At 46.8% G+C, this 21,350-nt stretch overlaps 1 protein-coding gene across 1 annotated transcript in view; it reads left to right on the top strand.

Moving 5' to 3' along the window:
• The window catches only part of TONSL (tonsoku like, DNA repair protein), a 281,739-nt gene that overhangs the window by 64,687 nt on the left and 195,702 nt on the right, over nt 1-21,350 (top strand). The window contains exon 10 of the mRNA XM_030220206.1: nt 16,000-16,125. Within this exon, the coding sequence (XP_030076066.1) occupies nt 16,000-16,125 (126 nt within the window). The remainder of the gene's footprint in view (nt 1-15,999; nt 16,126-21,350) is intronic.

Consider the following 21,350-nt stretch of genomic DNA (forward strand, 5'->3'; position numbering starts at 1 on the left):
CTCTTCGATACAGATAGCAGTCGAATGTTTTTACCGTCCCTTCGTATTCACAAGTTGCAAGTTCAGATTCGTCGGTTTCTTGACCGATGGCGCGTGCTTACCTTCACGTTCTGGGGTTGATGGCGGCGACTGTAGAGGTAGTTCCCTGGGACAGGGCGCACATGCATCAGTTGCAGTCAGCTCTGCTCAGTTGTTGGTCTTCTCAATCGCAAGATTTGGGGATGTGTTTGCTGCTGATGGCAATGCCCTCGGCTCAGCCTCCGATGGTGGCTCAACACCCACAACCTGGAAAAGGGAATGCCGTTGGAATCTCCAGAGTGGGTAGTTCTCGTCAGAGATGCCAGTCTGACAGGCTGGGGAGCTCATTGTCTCGGTCAGGTAGCGCAAGGCCTCTCTGGTCTTGAAGTGAGTTGGGTGAGATTTCTTTTCCCCTTCATTTTTGTTCACTCTTCCGTTTTTGTCTTAGTTTTCGGCACTTTTTCATTTCTTTTTCTTTTATATTTCAACTTTTTTATTGAGATCAAAAAATAAACAACTTTGAATTACAATCTTCAGCAAGTATATGCGTTCATATCTTCAAGTTATACAACAACTCAACGTCCAGATCCATTCTCATATTTTTGAACCTTCTTAATTTTCCTATATCCCCCCTCCCCTCCCCCCCACTTTTATCTCATCTTGGTTCTCTACATAAACATCAAAACCTTTACCCCCTATATTCATAGTTTGTTAAAGATTAGGCTTCTCCCCTGATGTGATAACTTGGCTAAATAAGGATTCCAGAGCTTCAAAAATCGGGTTTTACGTTTAAATGAGCCTCTAACTTCTTGTGCCTCCCATGTAAGTACTTGATGTATTTGGTTACGCCAATGCCAGAATTCTGGTGCATCCGATGAAGTCCACTGTTGCATTATACATTTTCTTGCAATCAAACATAGCTTACGGCACAACAGCACCTCTCCTGCTTTGAGCCTCCCAAAGGAACCTGGGCAATCAAGCACCACTTGAATAGGTGTCCCCTGAACATGGTTTGACGTCAAAAGGGAGAGGAAAGCTGTCGCCCTCCTCCAAAAACATCTTACAACCAGACATTCCCAGAGCCCATGGTATAGAGAATTATCAGCAGCTTTACACTTCGGGCAGGTAGGTGTTTCAATTCCCCCCGCCCGAAATAGCTGGACCTGTGAAAAATAGGCTCTGTGAACAATTCTATATGCACATTCTCTATATCCTGCCCCGCTAATTAATTGGGGAATACCCTTAAGATGAGCTGCAATATCCCAAAAAGCAAGATCACATCCCACGTCCAACTCCCATCTTCTCTTAAGCTGGGTCAGCTCCTTTCCAGGTGCCAATGTCCAGATTTTCTGCTGTAGCTTGGATATGGCTGGCGCTTCCTCTGAAATTTCCGTTAATAAATTCTGTATTTTCTCTCCCAATTTAAACTGAAGTGCTTCTTTGTCGAGAGAGTGAACATAGTGTTTCAGCTGACAGTAGGCAAAATTGTCACCCCAGCGAATTGATTCCCGCGGAATCAACATGTCCAGAGCTCTAGGCACCCCTGTCTGATCTATCACTGTTCCCAAGTTATGGAGACCCTGAGCCTCCCACTGCCTGAACACCAAATTCTCTTGTCCAGGTCTGAACATTGGGTTCCCTCTTATCGTTAGAAGTTCTGTTACCCTCGGATCACCTCCCAATTGTTTACCCAGGAATCTCCACGCTTCCCGTACGGGGCTCAGCAATACTGATTTTCTCATCAACTGAGGCAAAGACTTGTTATCCCCTTGCAGTAATGACACCAGCTGATATGGTTTAAATAGCTCTTTCTCTATTTCCAGAGGTGTGTGATAATCCGAGTTATAGATCCAATCACGAACATGTCTCAAATTGCATGCCATGTTATAATATTTAATGTTGGACAAGCCTATTCCTCCCTGATTCCACCCCCCCAGTAATAATGACATTTGCACCTTTGCCTTCTTATATGCCCAACAGAACTTCGTCACTATACGGTAAAACATCCTTATATCTTTCTGTAACAACTGCAAAGGCAGAGTTTGCATTACATATAACCACCTGGGGAGAATAACCATGCGAATTAGACATATGCGCCCTGATAATGACAGTGTCAGTCCTTTCCAGGCTTCCAATTGTTGCTTTGTTTTGTCTAACAGCCACTGCACATTTGTTCTATAAAGCCCCTTTGTCCTTGGTGTTAAATAAATGCCCAGGTAGCGAAATGAGTCCTCCACCCATTTCAGTGGAAATTGTCCCCTCCATGTTCTACGAGTATCTGCTGTTATGGCCATCGCTTCCGACTTGTCGTAGTTCAATTTGAACCCAGAGTATGCCCCAAATTCTGAAAAAACCTCCAAAAGATCACCTAATGACTCCTGTGGGTTTGTTAACAATACCAACAAATCATCAGCGAAGGCCGCTACCTTAAATTCCTGTTTTCATTTCTTTTTCTTTTAACTGTATTTTTATTCAAAAATGTTCAATACAAGTAGCTCATTGAACATTTCTTCGTAAGTCATCTCATCAATCATGAAAATAACACCTCAAGTGAGGAGGAAGAAACACCAAAAAATGTCAACAATATACCCACAGTAATCCCCCCAGTCCGGTACTCCCCCTCCCCCCCTCCCCAATCCCCTACAGTCTCATTTGTAGAAAACAGCTCCATGTATCCTGGAATTGTTTCTGCTTGTGTAGCTGCATAGCCGTCAACCTATATCTTTCAGAAGTTAAGCTGAATTTGTAAAAGTTATAGGTTGACAGCTATTCAGTTACATAAGCAGAAACAACTTAATTTCTTTCTTTTTTGCAGGTTGTTGGGTCCTAAAAAATAAAAAACCCACACAAACAAAAAAACTTTTTTCCACAACTGAGCTATTTTGATTTTTCAGCAGCTATTTTTCTCTTGATGTCCCAGAAACCCACCAGTGGGTTAATGCGATGCAGAATGTGCTAGGACCCTGTCTGTGACTGACCCACATGATATGTGCCTAAAATGTCTGGTTCCAGACCGAAGTTCTCTAATTGTTCTCTTTGTGCTCAAATGCAGAAGAGAACCTGAAAAAAAAGAGAGGCAGTGCATAAGACTTTTCCAGTGTGCAGAAGTCCAGTCCATTGGCATTGAAGTCATTGATCCCCATGGCTTCTGGAGCTGCACTGGACATTGAGGAAGCATCAGCATCGAGGATGTCTTCCCCTGCCTTGACATCAGGTGCCGGTAGTGCCTGTTTGGGCTGAGCATCATCAGACCCAACACTGAGGACTTATGTGGATTCTGCTTCATCCTCGTCTGCACCAAAGGACTCTGATGTGGGGCACTGGCATTGGTCCTTCTCGAAGCACGGTGCCAGAAGCTCTGGGGCATTGACATCACCGATACCCAAAAATCATCAGTACTGAAAGAACTGTTCCCCCTCCGTAGAAATGGTGCCTAATGCACCAATCCCCCCAAAGCTGGGACCCTGCCTCCAGTTAAGCTCGGACATCTTTGCAGACTGTCTCCACGCTGGTGCCTGCCCTTGAGGAACAGCTCTGGTTCATGTTACAAGAGGAGTAGCGACTGACCACAGATTGCACCAACTCAGGAGATAATGCTGAGAAAACGCTTTATTGATTATTCAAGGTACCTGACACGGTCCATGTTTCGACGCACCAAGGCATCTTTCTCAGGGTTCACAAATGAGATTCACAAAGTACACACGCTAAATAGAATTGCTACCAAAAAGGTGAACTCTGAGAAACTCAAATCAAGTTTCCTCCACATACTAGCTCGGAGGAGAAAAGACCGACAGCATGGCGGCAAGGAAATACTTCTTGTGAGGAAGCAACCCCAGAGTCCAGGCTAGAACCCACACCTTGGCGTTCTTGTCCAGAGCCTGCATGTCCAGTAGACCGAGGAAGGCACAGACTCAGACTTCCCATGAAGAATATTTTGCCAAGTCTGTGTCGGACCGCTCCTAGGAATCTGAGGTTGAGCCAGAGGTATCCTCGGAGGAGAGATCTGTTGGCCTACTTTCAGACACCGCCTCACCTCAGGAAAGGAGGAAATCTCCCCCAGAGGAACTATTCTTTGTAGTTTTTTTTTTTTTTTTTTTTTTTTAAGGGAAATGGTGGAGGCCTTTCCTTTTAAAGTTGGAGGTTGAGAATGAGCCCAGGGCCAAGATGATGGATGTCTTTGACTATGATTCCCCTCCTAAAGTAGCTAAGACAGTTCCCTTGCACAGATGAATTGGGAGACCCTACTGTCTGTGCAGGTTGTACTAAAGAAGGCAGACTGTACATATAGCAACCATTAGGCTCACAGATTCAAGAAGCTGCAGCTTCTGCACCATTCCACCATGGTGGTGAAATCTGCTCTCAAAAGTGCCAGAAGCTCGAGGACTCATGCCTCGGTTCCTCCAGGCAGAGATACTTGCACTCTGGAATCTTTTTGGAAAAAGGTTTTTCAGGGCTCGATGCTCATTTCCCACATCCAGTCCTACCAGCTGTACAAAAGCATTTACTTGAGGACTTTGGTAAATAGTGTGCTCAAGTTTGTGACAGTCTCTTGTCAGAGCAGGCCGCACACCTTTGCAAGCTAGCCACTAATCAGAAGGCATGCAGAAAGCATTTGTCTAGGGCCACCTTTGATAGGTTAGATGTGTGTCATAGGTATTGGTATTTGCAGACTCTTATGGCTGCATGTCTCAAACCTAAAACACATCAGTTCAGGAAAAGTTGGTGGTTGTTCCTTACCAAGGCGATGATCTCTTTGGGGACAAGGTGAAAGGTTAGAGACTGCATTAAGAAATGAACCAATACCATTAAGTCTCTGTCTTGTCTCACTCCTTTTGTGATCCTCCACTTCTTAGAAGTTTTTGGGTGGAAATCGAAAGAGTACCTACTATTCTCAGAGGCGTAAGTTCACTCCCTCCCATCCTCAACAGCAGCAGACTCAGAAGCCCCAGTGAATTCCCCAGTCTAAGCAAGGGATGAGCTTTCGAGGGGCTCCAGCAGAGTGTAGCCAAAGTTAAAGTATTCATCCCGGACGACCAACCAGTAGGGAGGCGACTGAATGTTTTTCCAAGAAAGGTGGACCCTTGTCTCTTAGACTGGTGGATTCCTCAAATAACCCACAGTTGGTGCTAACTTCCTCCAAATTGCCCATCAAGAGTGTCAATCTACAGCTCTCAGCACTGGGAAGTGCTCACAGAGGAATTCTTCTCCCTTCTAAAGGCCCATGTGATTGAACCCATTCCACCAGGGGAAAAAGGGAAGGGAATCAATTCAAGTACTTCTTCTGTCCAAGAAAGCAGAGTGAGAGAGGTTGTTGTCCCATCCTAGACCTAAGGGCCATGAAAAAAAAATCTTGTCAAAGAAAAGTTCAGGATGATTCTCCTGGGCATTCTGCTTCCCATGATTCAGAAAAATGATTGGCTGTGCTCTCTGGACTTAAATGATGCTTACACCCACATCCAGATATGTCTTAATCATAGGAAGTCTCTCAGATTTCAGATGAGGAAACACCACTACCAGTGTTCCATCCTGCCTTTTGGCCTCATGTCCACTCCCAGACTGTTCACAAAATGCTTAGCTGTAATCACAGCATGGGTACGCAGACTGGGAATTCATGTTTCCGTAGCTGGACAATTGGCTGGGGAAAAAGCACATCAAAGGAAGGTGCTCAAGAAATCAATGCAGTGAACTATTTGGTTGTTGGAGCTACTAGGGTTCATAGTCTACTACCCCAGTCTCATCTACTCCCAGTACATCAATTGGAATACATTGAAGCCCTGCTAGACATGGTTCAAACTTGAGCCTTACTTGCCTTAGGTACAGGCGAATGCTTTCATTAGTTTCGCCACTCAGGTTCAGTGCATACAACAGGTCACAGCTCATCAGATGTTGAAGTTGTTGGGTCACATGGCCTCCATGGTTCATGTTATACCCACGGCTCACCTGCATTTGTGGGGTGCCCAGTGGACCCTTGCTTCTCAGTGGTGTCAGGCCACAGGGAACCGTGCAGATGTCATCTCGGTCACACCAGAGTTGGCTCAGTTGTTTCTCTGTTGTCTAATTCTAACCAATGTGACTCTGGACTTCCATTCCAAATTTCTTTGCCCCAGAAGATTCTGACCATGAATGCATCCAATTTTGAGTGGGGAATTCATGTAGACGAGTTTCACACCCAGGGACACTGGTTTGCTCAGGAGACCAAGCTTCATATCAATCTCCTGGAGCTTCGGGCAATCTGGATCGGCTGTCGAACCAAACTATTCAAATTCAGGCAATCAGGTTGCCATGTACTATGTCAACAAGCAAGGGGGTACAGGATCCTATCCCTTGTGTCAGGAAGCAGTCAGGATGTGGCAAAGACTAGGGGACACTCAATGAAGTTACATGGTACAAGTTTTTAAATATAGGAGGAAATATTTTGTTTTCACTCAACAAATAGTTAAGCTCTGGAACTCATTGCCGGAGGATGTGGTTACAGAGGTTAGCGTATCTGGTTTTAAAAAAGGTTTGGACAAGTTCCTGGTGGAAAAGACCTATAGTCTGCTATTGAGAGAGATATGGGGGAAGCCACTGCGATCTTGCTGCTATTTGGGATTCTGCCAGGTACTTTTGTCCTGGATTGACTACTTTTGGAAGCAGAATACTGGGCTTGATGGTCCGTCAGTCTGACCCAGTATGGCTGTTCTTGTGTTCTTAACTGTGATTCTCATTTCACCTTACTGGCCGAGGCAAATCTTGTTCCCTCTTCTGGAGTTTTCCTCCTAAGAACTGTGGAGATTGAACTGTTTTCTGATTCTTATAATGCAGAATGAGGAGGTCTCCTACATTCCAACCGTCTATCCTGGCCCTCATAGCTTGGATATTGAGAGCATAGAATGTGCATCCGTTCAACTGCCTGAAGGTGTCTCCAGGATCCTGCTGACTTCCAGGAAAGATTCTACCAAGAAATGCTATATTTTTAAGTGGAAGAGGTTTGGTGTGAGGACAAGGTTCTATATCCTCTCTTGTCCTACACAAAAACTGCTTGAGTACCTTTTATACCTCTCTTAGTCTGGCTTGAAGACCAATTCTGTAAGGGTTCACCTCTGTGCAATTAGTGTTTATCATCACTGTGTGGAAGGTTAGCCCATCTCTGTACAGCCTCTAGTTTGCTTGATGAGAGGTTTGCTGTTGACAAAGCCCTCTTGTCAAACCTCCAAATGTGTCATAGGACCTCAACATTGTCCTCGTGTAGAAGTAAACAATATTCACCTAGTGGTAAGACAGATATGCAAGTTGGAAGTTGTTATGCACTCTGGAAATAGTGTAATAATCACACCTCCTAATAAGCAATTCTGAGCTCTAACTCCTTTTACTCATAAACGATTAACATGAAATGAATAAGAGTAAGATTTATTTACACAAAGAATGACTATTTACAAATATGATGCAGAGGAACATAGTAGATGTTGGCATTTAAAGACCTGTACGGTCCATCCAGTCTGCCCAACAAGATAAACTCATTGTGCTGCTTTATATGTATACCTGACCTTGATTTGTCCTTGCCATTTTCAGGGCACAGACCGTAGAAGTCTACCCAGCACTAGCTTTGCTTCCCAATTACCGGTGTTGCCACCCAATTTCTGCTAAGCTTCTGTGGATCCATTCCTTCTGAACAGGATTCCTTTGTGTTTATCCCACGCATTTTTGAATTCCGTTACCATTTTCATCACCACCTCCCACGGGAGGGAGTTACAAGTATCCGCCACCCTCTCCATGAAAAAAATACTTCCTGACATTTTTTACTGAGTCTGCCCCCCTTGAATCTTGATTAATGTCCTCTAGTTCTACTGCCTTTCCATCTCTGGAAAATGTTTGTTTGCGGATTAATACCTTTCAAATATTTGAACGTCTGTATCATATCACCCCTGTTTCTCCTTTCCTCTAGGGCATACATGTTCAGTAAGTCTCTCGTACCCCTTGTAACACAAATCCCATACCATTTTTGTAGCGCTTCTTTGCACCGCTTCCAGTTTTTTTTACATTCTTAGCAAAATGTGGCCTCAAACTGAACACGGTACTCCAAGTGGGGCTTCACCAATGACTTGTACAGGGGCATCAACACCTCTCTTCTTCTGCTGGTTAAACCTCTCTCTATACAGCCCAGCATCCTTCTGGCTATGGACACTGCCTTGTCACACTGTTTCATCGCCTTCAAATCCTTGGATATTATCACCCCAAAATCATTCTCCCTGCCTGTGCATATCAGACTCTCAGCGCCTAACACATAGTCTTCTGTGGATTTCTACTCCCTAAGTGCATCACTTTGCATTTCTTTGCTTTGAATTTTAATTGCCAAACATTAGACCATTCTTCTAGCTTCTGCAGATCCTTTTTTATGTTTGCCACTCACTCCAGGGTGTCCACTCTTTTATAAATCTTGGTATCATCCGCAAAAAGGCAAACTTTACTTTCTAACCCTTAGGCATTGTCACTCACAAATATATTGAACAGAATCGGCCCCAGCACCGATCCTTGAGGCACTCCACTACTTGCCTTTCCCTCCTCCGAGTGAATTCCATTAACCACCACCCTCTGGCGTCTGTCTGTCAACCAGTTCCTAATCCAGTTCACCACTTTGGGTCCTATCTTCAGCCTGTCAAGTTTATTCAAGAGCGTCCTGTGAACCGTGTCAAAGGTTTTGCTGAAATCTAAGTAGTTTACATCTATCGCATTTCCTCGATCGTTCTCTGGTCACCCAGTCAAAAATTCAATGAGATTCGTTTGGCACGATTTCCCATGTTGTCTTGGATCTTGTAACTGATTGGATTCCAGGAAATTCACTATCCTTTCCTTCAGCATCGCTTCCATTACTTTTCCAATAACTGAAGTGAGGCTTACTGGTCTGTAGTTTCCAGCTTCTTCTCTGTCACCACTTTTGTGAAGAGGGACCACATCCGCTCTTCTCCAATCCCAAGGAACCTCCTATGAACAATACTGAGAACAGAAATATTTATAATGTAACCGGTAACAGAATGAAGGAGAAAATAGCACGCTCCCCGAGACTCAAAAGTATGTGCCACCTCTTCAAATACCCTTTAGTGATTAGTTTGATTCATACAGCTTGGATCAGGAGTCGCAAGGCTCATATCCATGGATGGTTGCAGGTGGTCGGTTTTCATAGACTGTGCTTGTTTGGAAGGTTGAGACGATTGATGAGAAGTTCAACTAAGATAGATCCGATAAGAATAGCAGATAGTAGTCCAAAACTATTTTGGAATCAGCACAGTCTCTGGTGATTAGCTCACTTCGTGATATGTTATTGGCTGTGCTCTGTATGTTATGGCTTGAAAAACTACAAGAATGTCTTTTGCCATCATTCTAGATGCTTTTCCTTGAACTCTGGCCCCAAGTAGTCTTGGGGGGGGGGGGGGGGGGGGGTCAACTTGACCAAAAGTCTTTCATTTGGTTCACATACTTTTTGTCTTTCATTAGCCAAGTTAACAGAGTCCTAGGTATCTTCTTTAGCAGGCTTGTTTTAAACATTTCCAAAGTCTTTTGCTTTCTTAGTGCATAAGCATTGTATTTCTGTGATCTGGAGAGGAAACTTCACCAACATAGTATGGACAACCTCTGTAATGTACTTGTTATAGTGGCAGGGGTCTTACTCCTGCATTCAGCCAGCTGATAAAAGCTTCTTTTGAGCCACTTGATCCAGATCAGGTACTTCAGATGACATGCAAGGTCTTGTTTTTGTTGGCAGCCACTTCAACTTAAGGATCAATGAGCTACAGTCCCTAATGGCTGATCCACCTTGCACAAGGTTTCACCATAGCAGAGTAGTTCTCCGCAAATATCCCAAGTTCCTTTCTAAGATGGTGTCAGTTCCATCTTAATTGGTCAGTTATCCTACCAACATTTTTCCTAACACCTCATGCCCATCTTGAAGAAAGTGTACTGCACACCGTGGACTACAAGTGAGTCTTAGCCTTCTATCTGGAGTGGACTAAAGCCCATAGACAGTCCACCCAGCTTTTTGTTTCTTTTGACCCAAATAAGATGGGGGCAGAAGTGAATGCATTATATCTAATTGGCTAGCAGATGACATCTCTTTCATTTATGCACAGGCTGGGCTTACTTTGGAGGGTCATGTCATGGCTCACAATGTCAGAGGAGCCTACTTGAGGTCAGCTTCCTTTGAAGACATTTGTAGAGCTGCGTCGAGGTCTTCAGTCCACACATTCACATCTCATTATTGTCTTCAACAGAATACCCATTGCAACAATCGGTTTGGTCAGACAGTTCTGCAGAATTTGTTGGAGTCTAGAATCCAGCTCTACCCTCCTAGGCCCATTCTTTTCTATTCCAGGCTGCACTTTCACAACAGGCCCATTGGTTTGTTAGTGGTGTTGGTTCTGGTTGGCCTTGCCATTGCCAGTTCTTATTGACCATTGTTTTTAGGTGAAGCCAAGTAGCTTGTTCCAGTCCGTCCGCTCCAGCTCGTTCCAGTCCATCTGCATGGCTTGTTCCAGCATGTTCCAGTCCGCCTGCTCCAGCTTGTTCCCGTCAGTCCGTTCCTGCTTGCTCTAGTCAACCAACCTGCCTGCCTGCTAGCTTGTCAGCCCATTGACTTACCTGCTCAGCCCTGCCTGATTTTGCCTTCCTGCATGCCTGACTACTAGTCCATCAACCAACCTGCCTGCCTCCCTGCCTGCTAGCTTGTCAGCCCATTGACTTACCTGCTCGCCAGCCCATCAACTTCTTCTCAGCCCATCTACCAACCTACCTGCTTATCAGCCCATTGACATATCTGCTCGCCAGCCCATCAACTTGCCTACTCCTCAGCCCATCGTCGTGCCTGCTTACCTACCCATCATCTACCTACCTGCCTTCAAGCAGCACATCTACCTACCTTCCTCCCCAGCCTGCCTGCCTGCCTGCTGCTTACCGTTCCAATTCTAAGCCTCCACTCCAACCTTCCCGCTCTATCTATTTGCTTAACACCTCAACCACTACATATACACCCGTAACACCTCAGTCACTACTTATGGCCCCTGTACACATTCTCTTCCTTGCCCTGTCCCTTCCTAATCTTTTTCCCCTCCCCCTACCGCTGTCTACCGCTAAAACTCACTGCCCACCCATGTCCTCTCCCGTCCCGCTCACCACTGCAATACCCTATTCACCCCGTCCCTCGCCACCTCACCATCTCTCTTGTCCCCCTCCTCCTTCCTAGCTCTCAACCTTCAACACTTCCTTCCTGCCATTAACCCATCCCCATTCCTCATAAGTGCATCCCGTCTTCATCGCCCTACCTCCCCCACCCTCCTCCACACTCTCTTGCGCCTCCTCCTGCTATCCGCGGGAGACATCAATCCCAATCCAGGTCCCCCCCACCTGTCCTCGTCCTATCCATGCAAACGATTCCGGGATGTCTCCAATCTCATCTCTATTCCCCTCCTCCCCCCCTCCACCCTCCCCTTCTCATGTGCCCTGTGGAATGCCCGCTCGGTCTGCAACAAACTTCCCTTCACCCACGATCTCTTCATCTCTCGTTCCCTTCAACGGCTCTCCCCTGATGACTCTGCCTCAGTCGCGGCCCTATGCCATAGAGGTTATGCCCAGTTGGCCGCGTTGGAGGCGTCAGGTTACTACTCTCGCCCTCCTGTAGTTTCCAACCCTTGTCATACCACAATCTCACTGCTTCTCATCCTTTGAAGCCCACTCCATCCGTCTATTCTACCCGTTACCACTCAGAGTGGCAGTCATTTACCGCCCCCCTGATAAGTCCCTGTCTTCCTTCCTCACTGACTTCGATGCCTGGCTTTCTGTTTTTCTTGATCCCTTATCTCCGTCCCTCATTCTCGGAGACTTTAACATACACGCTGATGACCCATCCGACTCTCATGCTTCTCAGTTCCTCACTCTAATATCCTCCTTCAACCTCCAGCTGAGCTCCACCACCCCTACTCACCAAAATGGCCATTGTCTTGACCTCGTCCTCTCCTGTTTCGGCTCACCCTCCAATTTCCACGCCTCAGCTCTTCCTCTCTCTGATCATCACCTGATCACCTTCACACTTCACCCCCCCCAGCCCCGCCCAACATTAACCACTACTTCCAGGAATCTCCAGGCTATTGACCCGTCCACCTTATCCTCTAGTATTTCTAATCTCCTACCCTCCATCATGTCCTCCGAGTCTGTCGACAAGGCTGTCTCCGCTTACAATGCCACTCTCTCCTCTGCTCTGGGCACCCTCGCACCATCCATCTCCCGTCCCACAAGGCGTACTAATCCCCAGCCCTGGTTGACCCCTTGCATCCGTTACCTTCACTCCTGCGCCCGATCTGCGGAACGCCTCTGGAGGAAATCTCGCACCCATTCAGATTTCCTTCATTACAAATTCATGCTATCCTCCTTCCAGTCCTCCCTATTCCTTGCCAAACAGGACTACTACACCCAATTGACCAAATCTCTCAGCTCCAACCCTCGTTGTCTCTTCGCCACCCTTAACTCCCTCCTCAAAGTGCCCTCCGCTCCCCCCTCCTCACTCTCTCCTTAATCACTGGCTGACTACTTCCGTGACAAGATGCAAAAGATCAACCTTGAGTTCATTACCAAACCACCTCCTCCTCTTCACCCTTCAACCCTCTCCCTCAACCAACCAACCAACCCTGGCCTCTTTCTCCTCCTTTCCTGATTATCACCTAGGGGGAAACCGCCCGCCTTCTTTCCTCCTCAAAATGCACCACTTGTTCCTCTGATCCCTTCCCCACCAACTTACTTAACACCATCTCTCATACTGTCACCCCCTCCATCTGTCATATCCTCAACCTCTCTCTCTCCACTGCAACTGTCCCTGACACCTTCAAGCACGCCTTAGTCACACCTCTCCTCAAAAAACCATCACTTGACCCTACCCTTCCTCTCCAAAATACTTGAGCGCGCCGTTCACAGCCGCTGCCTTGATTTTCTCTCCTCTCAGGCCATCCTCGATCTGCTTCAATCCGTTTTTCGCCCTCTACACTCGACAGGAACAGCACTCTCTAAAGTCTGTAATGACCTGTTCCTTGCCAAATCCAGAGGCAACTACTCCATCCTCATCCTCCTCGATCTATCCGCCGCTTTTGACACTGTCAATCATGATTTACTTCTTGCTACACTGTCCTCATTTGGGTTCAAGGGCTCTGTCCTCTCCTGGTTCTCCTCCTATCTCTCCCACCGCACCTTCAGAGTCCACTCTCATGGATCCTCCTCCACCCCCATCCCGCTATCTGTTGGTGTTCCCCAGGGATCTGTCTTTGGACCCCTTCTCTTCTCAATCTACACCTCTTCCCTGGACTCACTGATCTCATCTCATGGTTTCCAGTATCATCTTTATGCTGATGAGACCCAGGCCAAGGTATCGGCCTGCTTATCCGACATTGCTGCATGGATGTCCAACCGCCACCTGAAACTGAACATGGTCAAGACTGAGCTCATTGTCTTTCCACCAAAATCCGCTTCTCCTCTTCCTCCACTCTCGATTTCAGTTGATAACACCCTCATCCTCCCCGTCTCATCCGCCCGCAACCTCTGAGTCATCTTTGACTCCTCCCTCTCCTTCTCTGCTCATATCCATCAGACAGCCAAGACCTGTCGCTTCTTTCTCTTTAACATCAGCAAAATTCGCCCTTTCCTCTCTGAGCACACCACCCGAACTCTCATCCACGCTCTAATTACCTCTCGCCTTGACTACTGCAACCTACTCCTCACTGGCCTCCCACTTAACCATCTATCCCCCCTTCAATCCGTTCAGAACTCTGCTGCACGTCTTATATTCCGCCTGAACCGATATACTCATATCACCCCTCTCCTCAGGTCACTTCACTGGCTTCCGATCAGATACCGCATACAGTTCAAGCTTCTCCTTCTTACCTACAAAAGCACTCAGTCTGCAGCCCCTCATTACCTCTCTACCCTCATCTCTCCTTAACGTTCCCGCCCGAAACCTCCGCTCACAGGACAAATCCCTCCTCTCAGTACCCTTCTCCACCACCGCCAACTCCAGGCTCCGCCCATTCTGCCTCGCCTCACCCTATGCTTGGAATAAACTTCCTGAGCCCTTATGCCAGGCCCCCTCCCTACCCATCTTCAAATCCATGCTCAAAGCCCACCTCTTCAATGTTGCTTTCAACCTTTATACCTTTCAGGAAATCTAGACTGCCCCTACTTGACTGACTGTACATTTGTCCTTAGATTGTAAGATCCTTGAGCAGGGATTGTCTTTCTATGTTAAATTGTGCAGCGCTGCGTAACCCTGGTAGCGCTTTAGAAATGTTAAGTAGTAGTAGTAGTAGCACTGCCAAGACTACAGCGTCGACCACAGGAGGCCACATATGTTCCCTATACTGTTCCAGAATAGGATACAGACGCATTATAGATCTGCTCACTTTAAACAGCATATCAGGAGAATTCCACTGAATCTGTATGACATCCTATGTGTTCTGGTGCATGGTGAAGGATCTGGAGGCTTTCCTGATCCTCTTCAGTTAAGGGATCCACTGTCCTCGGTGTTTCTTTGGGTTCTTCCTCAAATTTTAGCATGGCCGAGACAACTGTACAGATTTTGAGTCTGTCGATGCTCATCGTGACAGTTCACGGCCAGCTGTAACCACGGGAGACTTCCAAGGATGAGCAGCACACCACAGGCAAAAGAACACTCGAGAAGGGGCTGCCTGGGAAAGGTGCTGACTTTTTTTTTTTTTTTGGGGGGGGGGGGGGGGGGGGGGGTGGTTGTTTGCTTTTTTTTTACCACTGAAATAGTCCAGCAGACCCTGCAAACACTCAAGGCTACCTGTCTGCTGCTAGGCAGATAAGGTTAGCTGAGGCACAAAAAGGAACCCAACTGGGAAGCAGGGGGTAGGGGAAGGGCCTCAATCCAGTAGCGAAAAGAAAAGTGACACTGAGAGAGAACTTTTTTTTAATAGAAGACTAGCTCCAAATCTAAAATTTAGTGGGGTTCTTTCCCTGTGGGTCTCTAAAGCTTTAGCACCCAGCTGAGACTGCATGGGATTACCATGTCCACCATCTGCTGGAGAGTGAGAACAGACTGATTTCTAAGGGGACTGCACATATATCTTATGTGCTTACTTTAAACTCAGTGGTTCTCAGTCTCCATCTGCTGTTGGTAGTACATAACCTATCCATCTGTGCTGGTCTGGAGGGACTCTATGAAAGCATCTCACATGGTGATAACGTAAAGACTTAAGAAAATTAAGTCTCAAATTAATCACTCTCAAATTGCAACTCCTAGTGACATTTTCAAGAGATTCAACCTTCCTATGCAAATTAACCATGACTTTACCAAGTATGGTTCAGGACATGTAGATGCAAAAATGAAAATATCTACGATAGGTCACAACTCTCGCTGAAGCAAAGTCACTTCAGTTGATATAACCACTGGAACTTCCACTGTTCCAGGGGTCAAAACCTCCATTTGCTCCCTTATGTGTCTAGACTTGCCATAGTTTCACTCCCCGGGCCATCATTTTCTCAAAATACCACCTTTAACCCCTGTATCAGCTGGCACATATAATTCATTGGAATGCACTGGGCCTGCTTGAACAGCCATCAGGGTTCCTAGATGTGGCAGTTCAGGAGGAAGAGTTACTCTAGGCTGGCTGAATAGTTGTCATATGAAGATGGTGGGCTAGCCTGCCCCAGCGTAAAATCTGCTGAGATTGCTGCAGGTGGACTTTTGAGCAATGGAATCTGTAGAACATTTAGGTAAAATTGCAGTGGGGGTAAAGAGGTTCCCTCCATTTACATTTATTCTTTTCCATAAGAGCAATGCCATAGCGTGGTGGTCAGTAAACACCATCTTGTGTTCTCCATTTTATTCTGTAACTTATTTACTGTTGTGAATTATGCTGACAAACCTTTGTCGACAGAGCAATTAAATGTGAAAAAAAGAAATATAAACACCTCTGCTGCCTTTTTTTTTCTTTTGTTTTTGTCTGTCAGGAGTGTAAGACCTGGCTGAATATTGCTCATGCAAAGGAAGAAGACAAGCAGAGTTATGAGGAACTGAAGATCTGCCTTACCAATGCCTTACAGTGTGCTAATAGGACAGCAAAGCCCACACTACAGGTAAGGAGCCCCATAACCAATGTTCCTACATCATTTCTTACAGTGACTACTGCTGGGAGAGGCTGGAACTGCAGGAGCTGTATACCTCTCATACCACTTAGTGCTGCTGCATTATTCCCTACAGCACACAGTTTCTAAAACTGTGGGTCAGGACTCCAGATAGGATCGCCAAACCCACATTTAGGTTGCAGCCTGGGTGGGTTCTCCATAGGTGCATCGTTATTCTGCATCTCGGGGGGGGGGGGGTATGTCACACATTTTTATTTGGTTGGGGTCATGGCCACAGAGAGATTGATGAGCATTGATATAGCAACTCTTGCTGGCAGAAGGTGGGACTGTAGGAGCAGTGAGCTTATTCCCAAACCCCTATCCCCCCTTCCCCCCCTGAATAAGTGCCCTATTGTTTATAGTACAGATAAGACATGTCCTTGGAGGGCAGTATTAGTTGCTAGAGATAGGTCCTTCTCTGAGCTGAAAGCCACTGAATCAGCACTACCCATTCCTCTCTCATGGTGCATAGGTCTGCTGCCTCTTCAAGTCTGCATCTCAAGGCCTGTCTGCAATGTGACTTAACCACATTGCTTGTGGTTCTGTGCTGTTTCTTCCCCTTTTCGCCATGGCAAGGGAAGACAAAGTGCTGATGCTGGTGGCAGGCGCAGTTTCCAGGAAGGGAAGGGGAGAGGGGCCAGGGTAGCACTGACTTCTTTTGCATGAGCAGCAGATGAATCCAGAAACTAATGCATTGGGTCCATCTACCAGCAGGTGGAGATAGAGATCACTGACTTGAACACAGTGATATAGGGTGGGTAGCACCCCAGCAAAGCAGATGGGATGGACTTCTACTAGCTCGTGGATTCCTCTGTTTAGGTTGCCTCCTGGTGTAGGTTTCACTTTTTGCTGTTGTCTGCTACCTGTGGAAGCAGCGCTGTTGAGTGGGTGAGTATTAGCACTTTTTCTGTTTCCAATAGATAGATGTCCATAGAGCCCAGTGAACGCTGTTCCTGCTGTGGTAAAAAGCGGACAGCATTTGGGCTCTGTGCAGAAGGATGTGGCAATTTGGCCGAGGTAGTTCCCATGGTGCTAACGGATGGAAAGGTGGTTTGCCTTTCGGGAGATTTCCACACACGCTCTTCCTTGCGGCACACAGACGCTGCACCTGTGGCCATTTTGAATGCTGTACAGGCCTGTCCCTCTTTGCAGCAGGTTTCTGAGGACTTGAGTGGTGCACCAGAACCGAGTCCCATGGTGTTGACTGACGAAGATACAGGAGTCTTGGGGCCTGTGGGGGAGCCCTTTTTCCCCCGTTCTTGTTCTCCTCCCCCATCGGGCATACCTCATGAAGAGGGCTTAGCCGCAAGCTACTTTGGGACAGGGTGCCTTTGAGGAAGCTTCTCTGCATCTCTGTGCTGATCCTCCGGAGAAAAGGAGGCTTCTGGGCGCAGCTTCTGAAGTGGCCTCCATCTCTGCCGGCGTTGGAACCAGCGCTGTCTGCCTTGTCGGGACAGGTTCAGCTGGGGAAGGAAGAGGAGCTTTTGGCTGCTGAGCCAGATGACCTCACAGCTGTGTGTATTTTTCATAAGGATGAGTTACCCCCCCTTGATTGTTAATGGGATGCAGCAGCCAATCCTAAGATGGCTAGCACTAGGAGGCTGTTCCGCTCCTTCCCGGTCCATGAGGCGATTGAGGAACTCATGTTGGTGCAGTGGACCACGCCCAAAGTGAGCTTTCGGGTGGTGAAAGCCATGGTCTCTTCTTTAACCATTGCCACAGGGCTACCTGGATAAGTTTAAACTGCCTAAGGTGGACGCCTTGGTGGTGGCGGTGACCATCAAAAAGATGACCCTCCCGGTGGAGGGGAGAGTGTCCTTGAAGGACATCCAATTCTGGAAGCTGGAGCCTGTGTTGAAACAGGCCTTTAAGGTTTTGGTGCTGTTTCTGCAGGTGTCCATTTGTAGCTCCTATGTGGCGAGGGCTTGTCTCTCCTGGCTGAGGCGAGTGGCGGAGGGCATGTCAAGGGAGGATGTCAATCCCTGGGCAGATTTTTGCTCTCCAGAGGCCAGTTTGGCTTATTTGGCAGACTTTTTATATGATCTTATGCGCTCATCTGCAAAACATACGGCCTGTGGCAGTAATGGAGTGCCGACTTCTATGGCTTCTCCATTGGGCGGTGGACGTGGCCTCTGAGTAGTGTCTTACCAGGCTCCTGTTTCGGGGTAGGCTGTTATTTGACAAAGACCTCAAGGTTGTTTAAGGTTTTGGGAATACTCCGAAACACAATGCTTGCTTGAGTACTGCTAGAGGTCGTCCTTCAGATTGGGACCAACGCATCCTAGGTTTAAGGAGGCACGAAAATATCATCAGTGTGGCCCTTGACTTTGAATTCATCATCTTTGACCTTTCAGAGGGTCTGCTTCTAGCCGCGGTCATCATTTTGGACTGACAAACAAGCTGCGGGAAACATGGGCCGCTCAGCACCTGCCTCTCGGACTGCCCAATGATGCGGTGGGCTACTGCTATCCTCTGTGGATAGGAGGTTGGCAGACTCTATTTTTTGATCAGTGGGCTCGGATTACCTTGGACCAGCGGGTTCTGGACATTATCAGACAAGGTTACAAATTAGAGTTCTCTTCTCCTGTTGCAGATTTTTTTCTATGAGTCCCCGTGTAAGGTGTCAGCCAAGCTTTTGGCAGTTTTGTCAACTCTGTATTCCTTGTGGGAGCTCGGCACCGTAGTGCCCATTCTGGCAGCGGAGCATAGACTGGGCTGCTATTCCATCTACTCCATGGTGCCCAAGAAAGGCGGGTCTCACCGGCTGGTGTTGGATCTCAAGCACGTGAGCTGTTTTCTCAAGGTTCAGTACTTATGCATGGAAACGTTTGTGCTCTGTCCTGACAACAGTCCAGCTGGGAGACTTCTTAACTGTCCTGGATCTCAAGGAGCCCTATTTGCATATTCCTATATGTCCTGCATATCGTTTCCTATGGTTTGCCATTTTAGGTGGCCACTTCCGGTTCCAGTCAATGTCCTTCATGTTGGCCACAGCTCCGTACACCTTTTCAGAGGTCATGGTGGTGGTCACAGCCTTTCTCCTGAAGGAGGACATCCAAGTTCACCCTTATCTGGAAGACTGGTTGATTTGGGCAGCTTCAGAATGAGAGAGCAGGAAGCAACCGACAGAGTGGTGGTACTTTTACAGTTTGGTCTTACAGCCTGGCTCTTGAGCGGTTGACATTAAGATGGAAGGGCTATTTGGAGGGGGTTATTGCCACCCTTATGTAACATAGTAACATGCAAGTGCTTGACTACTGCGGCTTATGTGTCAGTCTGGCGCACTTTTGAGTCGTGGTGCCTCTAACAGCCTCTTTGCCACGAATTGGCTTTTTTCTAGGGTGCACTTCAAAAGGGACTAGCGCTGAATTTTCTTCAAGTTCAGGTGGTGGCCCTGGCAAATCTTTGATGACTCATCCTGATGTCGTTCATTTCTTACAAGGGATTAATCAGCTGAAACCTCCTCTTTGCCCTCCCTGTTCGAATTCACACCTTAATTTGCTTCATCCCTTTGAGTCTTTATGGAAGGCGTCTTTGCAAGACCTAACGCTGAAGGCAGTGTACCTGGTGTCGATGTCTTCTATCTGTCAGGCGTTGGAACTACAGACTTTGTCGTGTAGAGATCCTCTAGTTCTCACAGTTCGGGGTGACTATCCAGACAGTGCCTTCCTTGTCTAAGGTGGTGTCCACATTTTCATTTGAATAAACCGCTGCTTCTCACTTCATTTGTGATGGAGAATTATCCATGAGATTTTGCAACTCTGCGGTGTCTCAATGTGCAGCATGTTGTCTTCCGTTATCTGAAGGTGACTAACAAGTTTTGTTGGTTGGATCATCTCTGTGTTCCTGTTGGGGCCTCAGAAGAGCCTAGTGGCTTCTAAGATAACCATTGTGAGATGGATTAAGGAAGTGGATTATTCAGTGTATCTGCTGGGGTGACGCCGTGGGCTCATTCTACTCGCACAGCAGCGACTTCCTGAGCAGAGTTTAGGATCTTTTCTCTGGAGGATGTCTGTCGAGCGGCCACTTGGGCTTCTATGCATACTTTCGCTCAACATTATTGCTTGGAGGTGGCAGTGAGTCGGGATTTGTGTTTCGGTGGTGCTGTCCACAGGCTTGGAGGATTCCCCCCCTCCCCCTGGCATATGGACTGCTTTGCTACATCCCCACTAGTTTCTGTATTCATCTGCTGTTGATGCAAAGCAAAGAAAAATTATGTCTTGCCTGATGATTTTCTTTCCTTTAATCGCAGCAGATGAATCCAGCATCCTATCCTCTCTGCTGTTTCTGTTTCAGTGTTTTTCCTCTCACTTTTCTTGTTCTACATGAGTTTATAGTCTGGACCTACCACCATTAATCGCAGCAGATAAATCCAGCATCCCAGTCTCTCTGCTGTTTCGGTTTCAGGGGGCTCCTGTCACTTGGGCAGTGGAAGACATGGTGGTCGATTGGGCTGGAGACCACTTGTGTTGCTGAAACAGAGGGCTACTGCATGACTTTCAAGCAGCCGCTGCCTATTGTGTGGTGGGCATTGGACAGTCTTGCTCAGGTCTCTGCTTTGGTAGATGACATACTGACTTGCTGGGTAGCTACCCATCCTATATCGCTGTGTTCAAGTTGGTGATCTCTATCTCCACCTGCTGGTAGAGGGACACAAGTTTCTGGATTCATCTGTTGCGATAAAAGAAAATAATCAGGTAAGGCATAATTTTTCGTTATGTCTGCAGTCGTAGCTGATTTCAGCCAATGGCGAATTGAGTCCAGAGTTTGGTTAAAAATTTTGAATGATATGGGCTCGCTGTACCTGATGAATAAATTTATCTCCTCTACATCTAGTTGGTCACTACGCTCACAAGATGAAAATAGGCATTGCCATTGGCCAGGAAGTAGAAAGGAATGAATTTAATGAACAGGGCTCTGAGTTACATAATCCCATAGCTGAATAGGCTATCCTTGGAGATTCCATCTACAAATTCTATAATGACCTTAAGCGGAGCATTGAAAAATTAATAGCATACAGGTAATCGGTGAGACGAGAGTACTGGAAGGGAAGTTTACAGTAGTTAGAAGAATGGCATGTACATATTTTTAAATAAGTAAATACAAATAAAATTACTACTACTACTGTTTATCATTTCTGTAGCTCTACTAGATGTACGCAGCGCTGTACACTGCTC

Source organism: Microcaecilia unicolor, chromosome 1 (assembly GCF_901765095.1).
Source record: "Microcaecilia unicolor chromosome 1, aMicUni1.1, whole genome shotgun sequence".
Classification (NCBI taxonomy): domain Eukaryota; kingdom Metazoa; phylum Chordata; class Amphibia; order Gymnophiona; family Siphonopidae; genus Microcaecilia; species Microcaecilia unicolor.